The sequence below is a fragment of the Acomys russatus genome, chromosome 13 (genome assembly GCF_903995435.1).
Source record: "Acomys russatus chromosome 13, mAcoRus1.1, whole genome shotgun sequence".
Lineage (NCBI taxonomy): Eukaryota > Metazoa > Chordata > Mammalia > Rodentia > Muridae > Acomys > Acomys russatus.
The window spans coordinates 54962130-54981757 of record NC_067149.1 but is presented as its reverse complement, the minus strand read 5'-3'; the positions used below and the strand labels follow the sequence as shown (position 1 = coordinate 54981757).

Below are 19628 nucleotides of genomic sequence, written 5' to 3'. Positions count from 1 at the left end.
TCACAGTCAGGAGGCAGGACACAGGATTTCAGCCATGTTTCAGCTTCTTTTGGCAGATCCAATGGTTGTCTGAAGAACAGAAGTCAGAAAGCACTTGTATATGTGAGATGACAGCACAACTATTTTCTTCATCCCTGCCTGTGAGTCCTAATCTGAAGAGCAAAGAATAACTGCTCCTAGTGTTCAGGACTTTCTTACAGTTATCACAATAGCCATTATTTATCCTTAGACTTTTGAGAATGTTCTAGATTACATAGTATTTAAGCATAATAAGCACACAGTGACAGCATTATAAACACATATAAACATTGTACACACAACTGAGAGAAACCTCTATAATTTTCTGTTGCATCCTCATTGGAGAAAAATATTTCCTGCAAGATTATTCATAATTATACATGAAAAGGAGAACTTTGGGGAATTGGGGATGAAATGTCCTTGTTCTGCTATGAACAAGTCATGTGAAACGCATGTACATGTTGCAGAGCATCAGTTTCCTTACATATATAGTGTTTTGCCACCTCATGTTTAGGGAAGGCATTGAGATATACATGAATATGAATATACGTATACACAGTAGGTTCTCAGGAACTGTATTCAACATGCAGAGTGAACACAGTGGGTCTACAGAATTGGAAGCAGAGAAGAAAAGCATCTCAACTGAAGTGGGCCAGAATCTGGTTCCTGCCTGTCTTATCCCAGAGGTGCATGGGTCTTTGCTTTCTCACAGCATTAGTCCATACCCTCAGCTCCTACAGATCCCTACAGGTGGGAATGAGACCAGAAGCCAAGCACCAATATAGGCATCCTCGGGGATGGTTACAAGGAAGGGTGTGTTCAAGACTAGCCTGTCTCATGCAGAGATTGTGATGCATTGGGCAGTAGGCAGGGCTCCCTCACAGCTGTCCCTTGGCCTCTCTTCATTTCTTCTTAGAGGCACTTGGGCCTGAACAGAAAAATTTATGCCACTCTAGTGCCCAGAATGCTAATCCAACTATGAACTTCCCTGAACTAGGCATCTGTAAATATCCTTATGTTTTATTTTTTCATCCTTTAGTTTCTTTCTGCAATCTTCAATTTTTTTTTCCCTTAGGCCACTCTGTTTAAACTACTGACTTCTTTTCAAAAAGCCTTTGGTGGATTCTCAGTCCTTACCCAGTCTGACTTCTGGTGAGAGCTCTAACACCATCTCATTTAATTCCCAAATAATCCTGTTGGGAAGATGTTTACTTTCACCTTGTTTTCCCTAACTGAAAATCTTTCCACTGTAGTGTGACGGTCTCCAGACTTACCTGCTTACTGTTGTTTGGTCAGAGCATCATTTCATCCAAAGAGTAAAATCACACATCTACTGAGCTCAATACTGTGCCTTATGTGTACTTTTAAACTTACTATTGTAATAGTATTTACTATGACTCAAAATTAAGTAAGCATTTTACGTCATAGCACAATTAAGGAACACACATACACAGAAAAAAAATTAACAGGCACACACGAACAAAAACATCAAGCCTTCCTATGTTTGAAATTATTTTCATAAGGCAATGTCAATACTGATTCTGTTTAGAGGAACTCATTTTATAACACACTAAGGTGCAGTTTTTTGCCACAATTCTAACATGATTGCTTAAGAATTTCTGTGACACTGCTGGAGAGATGGCTTAGAGGGGAAGAGTGCTTCCTGCTCATGCAGAGACCCAGGGTCAAGTTCCAGCTCCTACGAGGCAGCTCACAACCATCTGTAACTCCAGATCCAGGGAATCTGGTGCCCTCTGACCTCTGTGGGCTCCTGCATGCACGTGACACACACATAATTTTTAAAAGAAATTCTATATAAGTGTGTATGTGTGTTAAAAAGAAAGAGAAAAACAAAGTCTGTATTCCAGATAGACATTCAGAAATATTTTATCTCTAACAGTAAGAAGATTGTTTAAAGATTGACCTTTAAAACTCCAGTGTAAATAAACACACACACACACACACACACACACACACACACACACACACACACACTATTATAAAGGGCTGGTGTCCACTTATATGTAAAAATTTTCAAAATATGTTAGAATTGTCTCCTCAGCCTATTCTGAGCCTTTCAATAATTTATAAAGTAAATTAAAATTACAAAATTTAATTTTTAGTGAAATGGATGTGAATTGAATATTCAAATTATCTCACTACTACTTACAAAACAGGATTTAAAATAAACCGTTTATCAACTTCCAGATCTTCTCCATTGTACATATTTTAGTCCAATAGAAAATAACTGTCTTTTACCCTTTAAGAAGTCCTGAATGAATCTCTTTAATGAAAACAGAGTAAGAGAGTAAGAGACTTAATCTACAATCATGACTTACTTTCTTCTACTAACTTTCTAAAACACTATTACTCCTGTTGAAAGTCATTCCTACCTCCCAACCAGCATAATTCTCCCTACATTGTAAAATTCCTATATCTATATTTGTGTATTTAGTAGATTGATTACAATCATTAATTTACAAATCTAATTACTCTCTCAGATAATGAGCTATTTAAAATCTAAGTCTCTATTCCTCGGCATAGAAAATTAGTTAAAGTCCAAAGATGTCTACATTGCTTACAGAAAAGTGTTATGTTCTCTTGAGCAATTTGATTTAACAATTTACCAATTCTTCTTCCTCTTGAATGAGCAGCAAATTAGCTTTTATCACAGAGCGATCAGCTAGACCTTCTGCCCAAGGTCTGGAAGTTTGAGAAATAAACATTTATTCTGGTTTGGATGCCAATGTTTAGGGCTCTTTAGCTTGGATGATCTCCCTAGAGTAATAATGAAGACATGGTCTATTTCTGTTGCACCACAATCAACTACATACAGTAGGTGCTTCATTAGTGCATGCTAAAACATGGTTAATGCCGGCATATGTCAAGGAACCTCCACTTAATGACAAAAGATTCATCTTACTTTTTTTTTTATTAATTTCAGGTGAAGTAAACTATTCAACATACACATTAAAATAATCAGCTATTCCACTGTTGAACTTGGCATCTGCCTGTCAAGATCATGTTCACCAGCAGCCTGAGGCAGCATGGCCAGGTGCCTAAGAGCATAGATGTCAAGGTCACACAGTTTCATTTCAGTTCCCAGCACCAACATTTCCATGCTGTGTTTGGCTCCCTGAGAGTCTTCATGTTTTTAGGGCTGTCTTCGCAGACAAAACCATGGCAGTGTAGTGTCTTCATGGAGGGATGCTATGACCTTAGATGAGGTAACTCACATTCTCTATCAAAAATCACCTGTTATGCTCAGTAAATTCAGGCCATACAATTACCTGTTTGATTCAGTCCTGATCTTTTATGAGGCCAGAATTCATGTTTCTTTTGGTGCGTTTTGCACTAAGAATCTCACTAGTAAATAAGAAAACACACAGAAAGTATTAAATGCTGAAATGAATGGCAGAGCAGGTTTGTTCTATTTTTCAGTTTAGGAAATTGAGTTATTTCAACAAATCTGAGCTTTGGGACTGAGGATAAAAATATTAGCAAACTGGATTAAGGGACAAGTTTGGCGATGGGCTATATGTACAAGAAAAGCGCCGAATGCATGAATTCACACAGCTCTGAGGTTGCACACAGTCTGATTGACTAGTCAACCTGTGGCTTTGCTGAGTCTCTCAGACTGCTCACAGTCACACCTGAGCTTGCTTATCTTCAGCCACTACCATTTAGCAGACAAGTAAGAAGCTAATTATGGGGCCATTTTAGTTTCCATTGTTATCATCACCTTTTCTCGCAATTGTGGCTGTTATTTTCATAGTTCTAGATGTACAAATGTGTCTGGGAAATAATTCAGTGTAGTCTCATCCACACAGCTATTGCAAAAGTCACCAGGTCTACTCCTACAGATTATGTATTCCTTCCTCTGAAGGAATGACCTTCTGTGTTTAACATTCCTGGCTCCCCTAGCACTTACCTGTGAACACATGGACCTCCATGCCTCCTACATAGAACGGCAGCCACCCTGTCCGTCACACTGCACTCCCTACACACCATATTTGGTAGCTCTATGTTCCCTGGTAACTATATCAACAATGAAGGTAGACAGCAAAATGTACTAATTTTTGAAATGTGGTCAACACATATCATATTTTTGTCAACTTAGCTTTCTTATAGACCATTAAAAAATATGGGTTTCATATGGGGAACAAGGATGGTTTTGTTAATGACGATAATATGGAGAAACATCTCTAATTTAATCAGAGTCTCCCTTTTGCTCTCATTTAGATTCTAACAGTTCCATGTTTTACCATTTTATAAATGGATTCTAGACTTGTTGATTAGAACCAAGTATGATACCATTCTGAGGAAAGCCTTCCCATTGTTTTTTGTTTGTTTGCTTTGCTTTTGTTCTGTTTCTGGGGTTGTGTTTCCTGTGTCTTAGGCTAGACCCACACTCCCTCCTAAGGGACTAAGGATTAAGGTTTCCCTTGAGCTCCTGCTCCCCCTGTCTTCTCCTCTCGGTTACTGGACTTACAGCTGTGCTCTACCACACATGGCTTGTTTCTTAATTTCTACAGATAAACATTTAGTCCTCATTTTGTTAGTTTCCTGTTCTTTCTAAATATTTCTTGGTATAAATGATTTCATGGTAAGAGTTACATGTTAAAATTTTAAACCAGATATGCTAAAAGAAATATTATCTTTTATTCTTTTAGCATGGTTCAGAATTGCCTGTGTGTCAAATTCTACTTTTCTGCTCTCTGCAATTTCGTAGGCACTTGAATTGTGTGATTCAGAATGAAAATAAACACTGGTGGCCTCAAGACTGTAAACCAGTTTTAGGATGCTGACAAACAATCATTAAGTTAAATCAATCTTAAAATTTTCTTGAGAAATGAGTTAACCAAAACTGAGAATGGATGAGAAAACCTTATAGAAACTCAATAATTTGTAAGCTAATTAAAAATTGGTATATAATTTAAAATTAGATTGAACTGAGTTTATCATGCATGAAAGACAATGTGGGTGCCAGAACACATGAGTTATTAAACCAATATCTCTTTTCCAGGCATGAGATATCCTATAAAATACTTGTAAGGGATACCCGAGATGTCCCCCAAACCACACAGGCTAGTGTCATTGTTCTTGACTGATTTTCCACCATTAATATATTGCCAAGATCCTATGGCTAAAGATACCACATGGATTCAGAACATGAATAAACCAATCTGGAATTGAACAGAAAACGTTGGTCAAACCAGGCTACTGATAAGCTTCCATAATGCAGGAATGTGCTGAGCAGCCTTCTAAAGGAAGAACCATCACTGCTCTTGACCTCACAGCACCAATCAGCCACACAAGATGGCCACTGCTGCAGTACTGTGATGAAGGTTATCCAGATACACAACTAGTGTCTTACTGAATTTGAAGCCTCCTGCTCCACAGAAAGAATTCGAGCCTGGTGTTATAAACAGGTTTTTAACTCATGGCTATGGAGCTGATAGACCCTAAGAAGGAACCCACTAGTATTAGTTTGGTAAATTGCCATGCTGTCAAACTATGTTCTAAATATCTATGTTTACCCTCATAGATCAAGGCTGCCCTCTGCCTTGGTCAGAAAAGCTTCTTTTGGCAGTGAGCCCAGGCTGAGTGAGCATGGGGCTTATGAAGGTAAAACCCACAGTCAGCACTTTCAGTTGGCATAGCTGACGTGGCAGCTGGCTAGAATAGCAGGATTTATATTAATTTTTAATAAGAATAGAGCACAGATTTGTCATCTTGGTGTTTTTGTTTAATCTGGGAGCCAAACCTTTATGATTACAAAAGCACAACACAGGTCAGCAAAAGTTCATGGTAAGTACAGTAGTTGCCTAAGGTAAAACCTCAATTTTACCCTGAAGTCGGGTCAGGATTTAGCAAATGTTTTTCTTGCTTCAGTCTGAAACCTCAAGAGCTGAGCAGAATTGGGGATAAAGCAGCCACAGCCATGGGGCAAAGGGCAGCAGCAGGCAGCCCAGGCCCTGGCTGAGGTAGGAGGAGGAAGTACTCTAGTCACCTTTCTTTCTTTCTTTTTTTTTTTTTTTTTTTATTAATATATTCTTGTTACATCTCAATGTTTATCCCATCCCTTGTATCCTCCCATTCTTCCCTCCCCCCCCCCATTTTCCCATTATTATCCTCCCCTATGACTGTTCCTGAGGGGGATTACCTCCCCCTGTATATGCTCATAGGCTATCAAGTCTCTTCTTGGCAACCTGCTGTCCTTCCTCTGAGTGCCACCACCTTTCACCTCAACCTCTAGCATTTCAGCATTGCCAGAGCCTGCTTGGACAAGCTGAGCTGCAAGCTCCTGCTGGTCTGAGCCAGGGAGGACAGGCCAGATCATCTCACAGAAGGAATCTCCCCTTTGGGGATTCTGTGCTGGCTGGTGGGACCCCATCCACATCCACTGCAACATCATAGACTCTTACCCGCCGTGACCACTCCCTTCTGGTCAGTGGAGTGTGCTGACCCTAACCTCGCTCTTTCTTGGAGGGGCTGCTGGGTTATCATCAGGCAGCAGGCTGGCCGGGCTGATGGCTGAAGGTTTACAGAATCAGATACATGGCTGGGCCAGGAGAAATGCCTGGTGATGTTGTACACGTTCCTCTCTGGGGTCTTCCTCATGAGACTACAGACTATAGAGCAGTTAGGAATACTTCCTGGCCCAGAATTAGTTTCTCATCTTCTTTCCTAGCATGTCTGTACCTGCAACTGCCTAGAAACCAGCATGGAATTAATTACATGAACATAGAATTAAATACAAAATACTAAGACATAGTTTTTCTTTGTTTGGGTTGCATTTGTTTGTTTAGTTTGTTTTCGGTGTGTGTGTGTGTGTGTGTGTGTGTGTGTGTGTGTGTGTGTGTGTGTGTGTTTAGCTTGCTAGTCCACTCTGCTGAATTACAGGCAGTTGCTGTAGACCATGCTCCTTATTTCCCAGAGAGAAGGAAACTCTAACAGCACAGCTCTCACTGTGCACAGCTGAAGAAGTCATCTGTGGTGTAAGGCTTGGAGTTTGTCGATCCAGTGTAGGAGGTGAGGGTAGAAGGACGCTCAATCATTCCCTCCCTGCCCCCTGTCACATACTTTTTCATATGTGTTTAACTCTAACCTTAATAGATAGCTTTGAATAGAAGATGTAAAATTATTTAAAATATGAGCTATATTGAGGATTAGATACAATGTATTTCTTCTAGGGATCCATTCTAAGTCTGTTCAGCAGACAGGCTGATTAGTGTTAATTACACCTCCTTACAGCATGCAGTCAGGGAGCTCACTTAGGAAATAAGAAAGCAGAGCTCCTCCTGGTGTTTCTGGCCAGGACAGACCCAAAGATGTTCCTCTTTAAAGGAGAATTGGTCCACTTTTGGGACCTCTGCTTCTGTATGTGTTTGGCCCTTTTTGACTTCCAGGACTCAGGAACAGTCCTAGGGTGCTGATGGCCTAGAAAAGATTTCCTTCTAGGGTATGGTGTCTTTAGTCCCAGCTCTCAGGTGGAACAGACAAAAGGAGTACAACAAGCTTTAAACAAGTACTGTCCACACTGTGAGATCCAGGCCAGGCAGGAGGACATAGCTAGATTCTGTCTCACACAAAGAACAGCCCACTGTTCTGGATTGGAGACCCTCATACTTGGAGGTGTCTCCTGGTGATACTTCTGAAAGCTATGGTCCCTCAGCTCACTACTGAGGTTTGGATGGCTAGTAAAAGAGACCAGACAGGGAAATGTTCCATTATGATATTTTTATGTTACTGTTTACATTTTAGTGAGAAAGGAAAACCTGGTCATTGAGAGCCCTGGACCTTGCTATGACAACTGTCCTAGAGACTGGATTGGATGTGAAAGTAAATGTTTTTATTGTTCTGAAGACATGAGAAACTGGACATTCAGCCAGACCTTCTGCATGGAACTAGAGGCCCATATGGCTCAAACGGACACCCTGGAGGAGCTGGTAAGGAAGGGTCAGGAGTTGGAGTGTTGTTTGTTCTGTTAAATATGTATCGTCTTGAGATAGGAAACTGAAAGCTGAGGTATGAGGCAGGATTCTACCCCAGGCATCAGGGAACTTGGGGGACATGTTAGTGTGTGCATTTGATAATGGTAACACTTCTGGTTGTTCCCCCAAGACATTCCAGGGACACGCTTTCATGTTGTACTCTTAGTCAACATGCAAGGCCAGACATGGGATCTGAGATACCTGGCAGTCATGTGAGTCTTCGTCTAAACTGGCAGATGTTGCATACTCAAGATGACAACTGTTCATAACTATGAGACCAGGCTTAACAAGAATCTATCCCAGCAACAGAAGGAAGTGTGATCACCAACATACTTTGGATTATGGACATAAAATGGGTCCACTGAGAAGTAAGGGTAATTATTATCTCCAAAATTGATGACCCTCAGTTACAGCCTGCTGACATCCTGAGCCGAGGCTATAGGGCAGAGTCTCAGGGTCATCTGAAGCTGAGAGACACATGAATTTTCTTTCTATGACAGAATTTCTTGAAGAGATACAAAAGGGTTTCTGACCACTGGATTGGCCTGCACAGAGAGTCATCACAGCATCCTTGGAGGTGGACAGACAACACTGAGTACAACAACCTGTATGTTTTTAGGCCATTTTCCCTTCTATTGTGATCCTTTCTTGTAATGTGTCTGAGTTGTATCTATGAGAGATGAAAGTCAGGAGGCCAAGTGTACTGAAATGGAAGAAAAATGAATCCTTGGTCTGGAGGTGTGCCTCAGAGGTAAGGTATGTGCTTACCTGTAAAGTGAATCTTCAGCAAACTTCACATCTGTACAAATTTAAATCATTTGGATGCTCTCCAATTTATTAGCCATCACTTCCAAATCATTTGCTTAGAATGATTTCACTCCAAATCTTTATCATAGTAATGGCATCTGGGGTAGCTATTGTCTGCTTTATCGGCAATTCAAATTTTCCTTGGTGATAAATGCACTGTGTGGGATGAAGGCAGAATTGCAGATGGTCAGTTAAGGCTCTAAAACCCCGGAAGGCCACTGTAGAACTGCAAGCCTGAGATTCATTAGCCCATTGCTTGCACAGCTGTTCTTGTTCTCAGAGACAGAAACGCCAGGGCACTGGGAACCTCCTCCAAAGTCTCATCACCTTAGAGCACCCCAAGTGTCTTGGATGTGAGCACAGCTGTTTTGAATGGAGCCATACAGTGGAATGGTAAATCCAAGACTTGGTCATTGCCATCATTAAAGTGCTTTCAGGAATTTTCAAAATATTTCAAGATAGAATTGAAGAGCACCCTCAGTGAGGCCACCCACAGCAGCAGTTTATTTGAACATGGAAGCAGGTACCAGTCAAATACTTCACCCACACCTTACAAGGTCCAACATGGATCAGTAACAAAGGTGTGGTGATGAAATCAAACCCTGAGAATGTAAAAAGTCACGATGTGTAAAACTAGTGCATGTGATTCCAGAGGAACTCTGCCCGTCTTTGATTCACACTACAAACAGTGGGGAGGGGCAAGACTTCATTGTGGAACTGAATGCAATGCAGGCTTCTGAGGAATTTTTCTTTTAGGGTTCCCACTCGAGGAGAAGGAGGATGTTCCTACCTGAGTGACAGTGAGATCAGCAGTGGCAGGAACTACACCTATAGGAGGTGGATTTGTAGCAAGCCCAAATGCTGTACTTTGTAGTACACAGTAGTTTTAAACCCGGGGAGGGAATGTTTCAAAACATCCCATGAGAAACATTTACCATGTTTCTATTTCATTCTTGATCTAAAAAAAATCATTATCAAAAGCAATTTCTACTGTGTGGTGACAGCAAAGATAAAAATTATCATTGAGGATTATACATAGGGTTCTTGAGTGACCATAAATGTTTCTAAATTAAATAGATGCTCAGGAATGAATTGGTATTCATATCTTAAACCTGAAATACAACCACATTAGTATTAGTGAGCTCCACTTTTATGACTAGTAATGACAAAATGTTTTATTACTTCTTACTTTGAATGAATAGGGCAATAAACAAGTGGGGTGACTTAAAACTGGAAATGACTCAAAAATCACAAGAAAGATGATACTTGGTGTGTGGCTTCCAAATATTTGAGAAAACACAATCAACATTCTTTTACGAAATCGATGACCAACCTGCAGAGAGATCTAGACAGAATTAAGACTTACATTATATACTTTGTCATTTAGTTCATCAGGAATATTTGTCAAGCCAGTTTTGGACTTCTCATTTTACAGTTTCTAATTATAGCAGACAAAATACATATTACAAGCAATGGCATTTTATGTTTTCAATTTGATTGAAGAATTTTATACAGAAGTATGATATGTTAAATTTTATTCTTCTTTAGACTCGTTTAAGATCAAGAGACAGTTAATTACTGATGCCTTATCTTCCAACTTGATGCCTTGTCTTTCAATAGTTTAAGTATTGTTAAACTGTAATAACAAAATATTTTAGTTTTAGTTTGATTATTCAAAACATTGTATTTACAAGTCCCAAAAATTACAACAGAAGAGGTCACATGCATTTTTTTCTATTAACTCTGTCGTTTTATTTTATTGACATATAAATTAAAACCATTCATGCATCCCTGGCAAATACTCACCATTAGTCTTTACCATCACCTCCTTTTGTAAATTTTATTTTACAACAAGGTCATTATAATTCTCAGGGGGTCAGGATTATAGCTGTGTATTACACACACAACATGTCGTAAGTCTTTGCTAAGACACATATTCAGGGCCAGTAAGATGACTTATAAGGTAAAGGCACTTGCCACTAAGCCTAACAACCTGGGTTCTATACCTGGATTCACATGGTAGAAAGAGAAAGCCTTGATTAATGCAATAGTTTGAGCAGACCTGGGCCCTGATCTACCCTTCACGAAGTTCTTGTAGGTTTCTAAGACCTTCTGGATCCTTCTATTTCCCCATCTCCTGTATTTCTCTTACCTAAAGTCCCAGTTGGATGTCCTCACATCTATCCCAATCTCCTGGTAAGTGAAGACTTTCATGGGACATGCCTTTTGGGCTAGTGTCCAATTATAAGTGAGTATATACCATGTGTGTCTTTCTGCTTCTGGGTTAACTCACTCAGTATGATCACTTCTAGTTCCATCCATTTGTCCACAAATTTCAGGATTTCCTGTTTAGTTTAGTTTTGTTTTGTTTTTAATAGCTGAGTAGTATTCCAAAGTATAAATGTACCACAGTTTCTTTATCCATTCTTCAACTGAGGAACATTTAGGCTGTTTTGAGGTTCTGGCTTTTATGAATAAGGCCTCTATGAATGTGGTTGAACATATGCCCTTGTTGTGTGGTGGAGCATCTTCTGGGCATATTCCAAGAAGTGGAATAGCTGGGTCTTGAGGAAGCCTTGTTCTCAGTTTTCTGAGAAAGCACCAGATAGATTTCCAAAGTGGTTGTACAAGTTTTCATTCCCACCAGCAATGAAGGAGTGTTCCTCTTTCTCCACATCCTCGCCACCATGTAGTAAACATCGAACCCCTACTCTGGTCTAGCCAATGGGCAGGACATTTATGTGGACTAACTCTGACCTGAACTCTGGTGCCCCATATTTGATGACCTCCCCTTAGTGAGGAGACCTGGTGGCAGTCAGAGAAAGAATAAGCAGACTACCAAGATGAGATTTGTTAGCTTATGACCATATAGTAGGGGAGGAGGTCCCCTTAGTCATAGACCTAGGGGAGGGGAATAGGGTGAAAGAGGAAGGAATGGAGGAATGGGAGGATACAAGTGATGGGATAACAATTGAGTTGTAATCTGAATAAATTAAATTTTTAAAAGACCTGTTACATCATTAAACAAAAAAAAAAGAAAGAAAGAAAGAAAGAAAGAAGAAAGAGAAAGTCAACCCCATGAAGTTGTCCTCTCCCCTTCACACTTGTGCTGCACACATACAGGGGATGATTTACACTTATGCCCTGGGGTGCTAAATGTCATTGCATTACCTTGGACTCTTAATTTGTCCATATTATATTGGAGGTGTGCACGATGGTCAGTGACAAACTCTAAGTTCTATGAGGCCAAATAAACAAAAGAAATTGGCTATGGACACTCTGTGTCCACACCCACCTGCCCTTGTAGCTGAGAGTTTCTCTTTAGTTATTGAACTTGATATCCATTATGACCACACAGTTTACATGACTTTATCTTTGAAACAGAAGATGTAACACATGATCTACACTGGGCATCTGTTCTGAGTTACTCTTTCAGCAGAGCTAGTGTGCATTCTACTAGCTACAGAAGGTTTCAGAACTTACACTAATGTTATGTTGGCTCTGTTTCTTAACAGTTAAACTTTATTATACAACCCAACTAGCTTACACAAGAGGGAAAACAAGTTAAAGTGAAAAGAGAGTGAACCTTCCAGTATCTGTTCCAGGGGACGGGTCCTTAGGTGTCTCTGGCCTGCGTGCTGGTCCAGCCTGTTCGCTGACCCTCTTTCTGATCCACGTGTGCTCAAGGCTGGTCTGAACCTGCTGCTCCTCTCTCCTCTCCGCCTAGGGGGATATGTGGGAAGGACTGTAAGCTTTGTCACAGGTGAAATCCAGTCTTGGCGGACTTTGCCCTTGGAAACTCCATGGATACTCCCTGAGATTAACCTTTGCTTTTCTTCTAATGTTCCTAAAATATTCCTATATTTGTATTCCTATAGTGAAGTCTTCCACACGGTGACTATTTGAATGAGAATGGCCCCCATATGCTCATATATTTGAATACTTGCTCTACAGTTTTGCGGAACTGTTTGAGAATGATTGGAGGGAGTGGCTCATTGGGGGAAAGTATGTGACTAGATAGAGGTCTGCAGTTTCAAAAGCTCACATCATTCAAAGTTCTCTCTCTCTCTCTCTCTCTCTCCTCTTCTCTCTCTCTCTCTCTCTCTCTCTCTCTCTCTCTCTCTCTCTCTCTCTCTCTCTCTCTCTCTCTTCTACTTGTAAGTCAGGTAAGCTCTCAGCTACTGATCCAGCACCATGCCTAACTGCTCCCCACCATAAGATAACGGACTCACCCTCTGACACTGTAAGCAAGCCTCCAATTAAATACTTTCTTTTATAAGTTGTATTGATCATGTTGTCTCTTCAAAGCAATAGAAAAGCAAATAAGACACCCTCTAAAACGATAAGCCTCAAAATATACCCTTTCTTATGTAAGTTGTCTTGGTCCTAGTGTCTTATCACAGCAGTAGAAAAGGAACTGAGACTGTCACTCCATTTAACCCCAGAAATAAGCAAGGGGAGGCAGGAAAATTGAAGCTAATATGTGCTTGGAAGATGGAGAAGAAAAAGGGGAGAAGAGAGAAAGAAACAGGAGGAGGAAGAGGAGGAAGAAAAGGAAGAAGAAGAAGAAGAAGAAGAAGAAGAAGAAGAAGAAGAAGAAGAAGAAGAAGAAGAAGAAGAAGAAGAAGAAGAAGAGAAAGGTTGCTACCAAACCTGTCTTCTTTTTTGGTTTATAAGCGACAATCTGTACAAGAGGTTTTCATTTTAAATGTTTACTTTATAAATAGTAATACTGGAAAAAAGATGCAGACACAAGATGGAGATGTGCCATTATATCAACATCATAGAAGACTAGTGTTGTTAATTTAAAGGTAGTGTCTAATAAATGTTTGTCACTAGCCCTATAATTATTATGGTAATATTTTCTAGTCAGTTATCAAGCAATAAAAACATAAACAACTGTTATATTTTAAAATAGCCTTGCTTCACCTGGGGCAGGGCAGATATTAATCACCCAAACTACCTTCCATATCTCTCTGCCCTCATCCCATGCCATCTGCTTCTAATAATTTATATAGAGCTACCTTCCATCTATAATCCCAAATACTTATTAATGATCTTCATCTGGGCCAAATCCTCCATCCATGCTGGCCATAAGCTTCTTTCTCCACTTAACCCATGGGAGCAGCCTCCTTTCCTTTCCTTCTCCTCTTTCTCTCTCTCTTCCCAAAATCCTCGCTATCCTCAAGGCCTACAAACCTAAGCCACACCTATCCCATTTTCACTGCCCATGTCTGTTGGCTTTTTGTTGGTCAAACAGGAATGCATTTTTAAGAAAAGTTGCAAACATCATTTGGGGGTACATGAGTGTGCTCATTTGGGCAGCAACCAGACCAATACTCCCAAGAGACTACTATTTCATAACAAATGTGAGGAAGGCCAGGCAGTGGTGGCATATGCCTTTAATCCCAGCACTTAGGAGGCAGAGACAGGCAGATCTCTGTGAGTTCCCAAGGCCAGTCTGGTCTACAAAGTTAGTCCAGGACAGCCAAGGCTATACAGAGAAACTCTGTCTCAAAAAACAAACAAACAAACAAACAAAAATCCAAAAACCAAAAAACAAATGTGGGGAAAGGAATCAAGTGGTTTTATCTGGAAAAAAAAATACTTGTGAAAGTAACTTCATCTCATCCATAACTCTAGCCACATTGACAGGAATGCAGTAGTTCTTAAAGCAAGTGTTGAATTGACTATTAGGGTTCTGTAAGCTTCTATTTTACACTTAGCTCTATGAGAAAACAGAAACATACTCACTGTCCCCACCCCCACACCACCTCCCACTCCCTGCTTCTTTAACATTCATGTTTATTTTCTGTGATGGAATCACACATGTGCCCATTCTGATATTTTCCAATTCACTAGTAACTTTGTCTGCAATGTAAACTAATATGAAATGTTATTTTTACAACTCTCTAAAATCTTGACTCTCTCATCTGTCATCTGAGCCTGTACCACACATCATATTTGAACTTTATTTATGATTAAGCATGAACATCAGCAGTCAGAAATAGCAAATTCACAATGACCTTTAAGTCATGTAGACACAGACACTAATGCAAGACATGCAGAGAGGTGGGTGCTAATAGACTTTGTGAGCATCTGTCCATCAGCAAATAGTTCTATTTCTATAGCTTTTTTAAAGAATGTATAACGTCTGTCTGTATATTTTATTTTATTTTTGTGGGTTTCCTTTTTATTAATTAATTTATTTATTCACTTTACATCCCAATCATAGCCCCTTCCCTCCTTTCCTTCCAGTCTCACTACCTCTCCCTCCTCTCCCTTTACTCCCTCCCCTATTCCTCAGAAAAGGGGAGTGTCCATCACCACCAACAACCCACCTCAGCATGTCAGTCACATCAGGACTGAGCTCCTGCTCTCCCGCTGTGGCCTGGAGAGGCAGCACCGCCAGAGGGCAGCAGAGGACTTGTTAGACACAGCTCCTACTCCCCTTCCTAGGGACCCACATGAAGCTGGGAGCTGCCTAGGGCTGGAGAGAAGGTTCAGCCTTTAAATCTTAGGCTCTCGACGACGATGTTTCTACTGCTATTTTTTTTTATTTTGTTTTTTATTAATTTATTCTTGTTACATCTCAATGTTTATCCCATGCCTTGTATCCTCCCATTCTTCCCTCCCTCCCATTTTCCCCTATTCCCCTCCCCTATGACTGTTCCTGAGGGAGATTACCTCCCCCTGTATATGCTCATAGGGTATCAAGTCTCTTCTTGGTAACCTGCTGTCCTTCCTCTGAGTGCCACCAGGTCTCCCCCTCCAGGGGACATGGTCAAATGTGAGGCACCATAGTATGTGAGAAAGTCATATCCCACTCTCCACTCAACTGTGGAGAATGTTCTGACCATTGGCTAGATCTGGGTAGGGGTTTAAAGTTTACCACCTGTATTGTCCTTGGCTGGTGCCTTAGTTTGTGCGGGACCCCTGGGCCCAAATCTGCCTATCATAATGTTCTACTTGTAGGTTTCTAGGACCCTCTGGATCCTTCCACTTTGCTCTTCTCCCAAGCTTCTCTCATCTAGAGTCCCAATAGGATGTCCTCCCCTCTGTCCCAGTTCCCTAGTAAGTGAAGACTTTCATGGGACATGCCCCTTGGGCTAGTATGCAGATATAAGTGAGTATATACCATTTGAGTCTTTCTGCTTCTGGGTTAATTCACTCATTATGATCTTTTCTAGCTCAATCCATTTATCCACAAATTTTGGGAATTCCCAACACCCATTCATGTTTAAAGTCTCTACTGCTTTTCACAGAAGCAGTCCTGCTTCTGAAAATGGAATTTTCGGGAAGAGATGTCCGGATGAGAACATGTTAAAGATACTTCAGCAAGCTCTGATGGTTTTCACTGCTCCATTGTGATATAGTCAAGACAGAGAGATTTCAGCTTGGCATGTGATTTGGAAAGTTGGTTTGAATTGTTTAGTCAGAGAATTCAGTTTTTTGTTTGTTTGGTTGGTTGGTTTTGTTTTGTTTTACATGTTTGGGTGTGCTTTAGCTGATGCATTGTGCCGCCTACTAGTGGCAACAAGTTATAATCACATGTTTACTTTCCATCATTAAAGTGCTTCATGTTTTTTAAAAAATATTTTATTAATTTATTCATATTACATCTCAATTGTTATCCCATCCCTTCTATCCTCCCATTCCTCCCTCCTTTCCATTTTCCCCTTATTCCCCTCCCCTATGCCTGTGACTGAGGGGGACCTCCTCCCCCTGTATATGCTCATAGGGTTTCAAGTCTCTTCTTGGCACTCAGAGGAAGGATAGCAAATGCTTCATGTTTTGATAGCATTAAATGTCTTTTATGGCACTTCTTTAAAACAGAAGTAACAGTAAGGCTTCTTTATGAAACTTGGTGCTTGCATGCCTTATAAATACATCGTTTTAATTCTTTTAAATGTGGTAAGCTTCTATAACACCTTCAGATACAAATACCGGAAATTTCATTAAAAACTGCACCTTATTCTTGACAATATCTGGATGGGAGGGGAAAGGAGAGGACAGGAAGAGAGGGAAGCAGAGAGGAGAAGGGGGAGAGAGAGGGGGGTAAAAAGAGGAGAGGAATTGAGCCTCCTGTGTGCCTGCCTGCACCTGCTCAGCTCCACTCAGCTCAGCTCAGCAAGTGCCTGCATTTCTCATGAGAGGGCACTGAACCCTGAGGGACTGCAATAACAGATGGTTGTAAGCTGCCTGAAGAAGGTGCTTGTGAACAGATCTGTCATCTACAAGGGCAGTAAGTGCTTCTAACTGTTGAGCCATCTCTCCAGCCCCTCATTCCTCCTGGTGTTCTTTGCTTTGGAGGGAAGGGAGAAGAATTGGGGAGTTTGAAACTTTCTTTCTGAGCTTTAAGCTGCCCATTGGTCATACCATCTGACTTGGCGCAACTGAAGCTGCAGCTGCATCTCTCTGACAATTGGGAGTGGCATTCAGGCTAGTCACTGCACAGACTAGTAAGGGCTCTCTCATGCTCCCTGCACTGTGCATCTGATGCTCTCTGGTCTCAGAGTGAGTAGTCCCTCCAGTTTTCAACACATACATGTTTGTATGTGTGTGCATGCGTCTCTATGTGTATATGTGTGCACGTGTGGTTATATGTAGAGGTTAGAGATCAACTTTTGAGAGTTGCTTCTCTCTCCTTCTACCATACGCGAGTACCAGGAAAAAAAAAAAACTCGGGTCACTGGCCCTTGCAGCAGAGTCCAGTGAGTCAGATCAACTGCCTTCATTTCAGGCTTTTTGCTTGGGTCTGTAATTGTCTATAGAGCAGATAATTCCTGGTATACGGAGCAGTGATGTTTTTACTGTGCACCATGCCTTTCCCCACCCCCACCCCCACCCCATCCTTTCTTACATTGGTGCAATTTTCAATTCAGTATCGAGGAAAGTACCCATATTTTCCATGAAAAATATATAGTATCATGTTTGCAGGCCCAGTGACTTGGTTGTCTTGTGGGGTTTTCATAGTCATGCTACTTTGGGGGGAACTTGTGCATGCGTTAGTGTCTGTCTTTGGCCCCTTTGTTTTGTCTCCTCCATTCATTGCCTAAAAATCTCTTAAAGCCCACACCAACTGTGGTGTCCTGCAGCAAGGCCACACCTCCTAAAGGTTCCATGACCTCCCCCAAACGTGAGCACCAACTAGGGACCAAGTGTTCAGATAGATGAGACTGTAAGGGACATTCCTCATTCAAACCACAGCAGTGGAGAGAAAGCAAAATGAGAGGGTGCCCACACACTAATGATCAGCTCTGCTTCTCTCTCATACAATTCAAAAATCCCCTGGCCAGAGAATGACGTTCCCTCAGTGGGATGATTTTTCTCACTCTATCCTCCCCCAGATGTACCCACCCACTAACCTGATCTAGATAACGCCTCATGAAAACTCCCTTTGCAAGTGATTCTAGATTGTGTGAAGTTGGTAACTGAAACAAGCCATACAGAGGTGGTTTGGTTTTTTTTTTTTTTTTTTTTAACTTTATGTTATTAACTTATTCAGATTACATCTCAATTGCTATCCCATTACTTGTATCCTCCCATTACCCCCTCTCTCCCACTTTCACCCTATTCCCCTTCCCTAGGTCTATAACCACCACTGTATGGTCATAGGCTATCAAGTCTCATCTCGGTAGCCTGCTTATTCTTTCTCTGAGTGTCACTAGGCCTCCCCACATGTTGACAGTGTCTTCTGCCTTATAGAGGTGGTTTTTAAGGCATCGGCTTTGCCCTTCTCTGCAGTGAAATCTCTAAGAGTCTGCTCTCACTGGGCCTGGTTTACAGATTCCCTGATTCACTAAGTCAGTACCCAGGGAATTCACTACTACCCTTAGGCATGGGCAAGCACTTGTAGTGTAGTCTGCGGCTCTAGCACTGGAATTAATGGGTCAGGTTGTAACAGGAGGCCTGGACCTCGAGCTGTCCCTAAACTCTGAGGTTCTAATGTATTCCACACCAGAGCAATGATGGAGCAGCAAGGAGCTCAATCAAAATGCCCATTTGGGGAACACAGAAATTAATCCTTTCTTTTGGGAAACTGGTACCAGCTTGGGTTTAAATGTAGGAAGAACTGGTGCTGGGGCCAGAGGGCTTCCTAACTCTCTGTCTGACTGTGCTGTGGTTGGTGACTAGCACAGTTTCTGTTCTTGTGACTGGTTTGACGAAGCCCTGTTTCTTGAAAGAACCATCTGGTTCCCTAATTCTGCATCTACTTATGCCCAAAGCCCTGTTGGGAACCCAACAATAAGCTTGAGGTCACTGCATCCGTTTGTTTGTTCCTCTTCCTGGAATGTTGATTAAATGTGCTGAGTGCCAAATATTTCTATAGATTTGCAGGTCCCAGAACATCTGGTGGCCTTTGTAAGCCCTTCCTGAATCTACAGGGAGTCTGAGTCCATTGTGTTCTTCTGGCCAAGAGGGAGCAAAGGCATAACATGGCAGCTAACCTGCTCTGTGGCCCTTTTCTACCTGCTGATGCCCTCAGAGCCCCTCCTCCCAACCTGCTATGTGGAAGAAATCTTCTATTTTTCTTCTTCATATTGAGCAGTTTTGTCTTTTAATTTAGTGAAGTCACTTTCTTTGTCTCAATACTTTCTTTCTCTCCTCTTACCTGTCAATGGGACAAATAAGCCCATCTCTAGAATTGGTTACTGGTAGCTCTAGGTAACTGGCTGGGAAGTGCAGAAATGAGATGAGAACTACTTGTTCTTTCTTCCACCTTCAAGTCCTGATCCACAGGCTGTACCAGCGCTGCATAGGGACCCAGAAGCAGGAATAGGGGCTGGGGTCAGTTGGATATAA

At 41.2% G+C, this 19628-nt stretch overlaps 2 protein-coding genes across 3 annotated transcripts in view; one reads left to right on the top strand and one right to left on the bottom strand.

Annotated features, from left to right (window-relative positions):
• The window catches only part of LOC127197513 (C-type lectin domain family 2 member D11-like), a 142670-nt gene that overhangs the window by 14660 nt on the left and 108382 nt on the right, over nt 1–19628 (bottom strand). The gene's annotated exons all lie outside the window — the stretch shown is intronic.
• Nucleotides 5258–19605, top strand: LOC127196922 (C-type lectin domain family 2 member E-like). The gene is given in 5 exon segments (XM_051154642.1): nt 5258–5366; nt 7786–7970; nt 8516–8622; nt 9579–9727; nt 19553–19605. Coding segments are annotated over 5 exon segments (603 nt in total).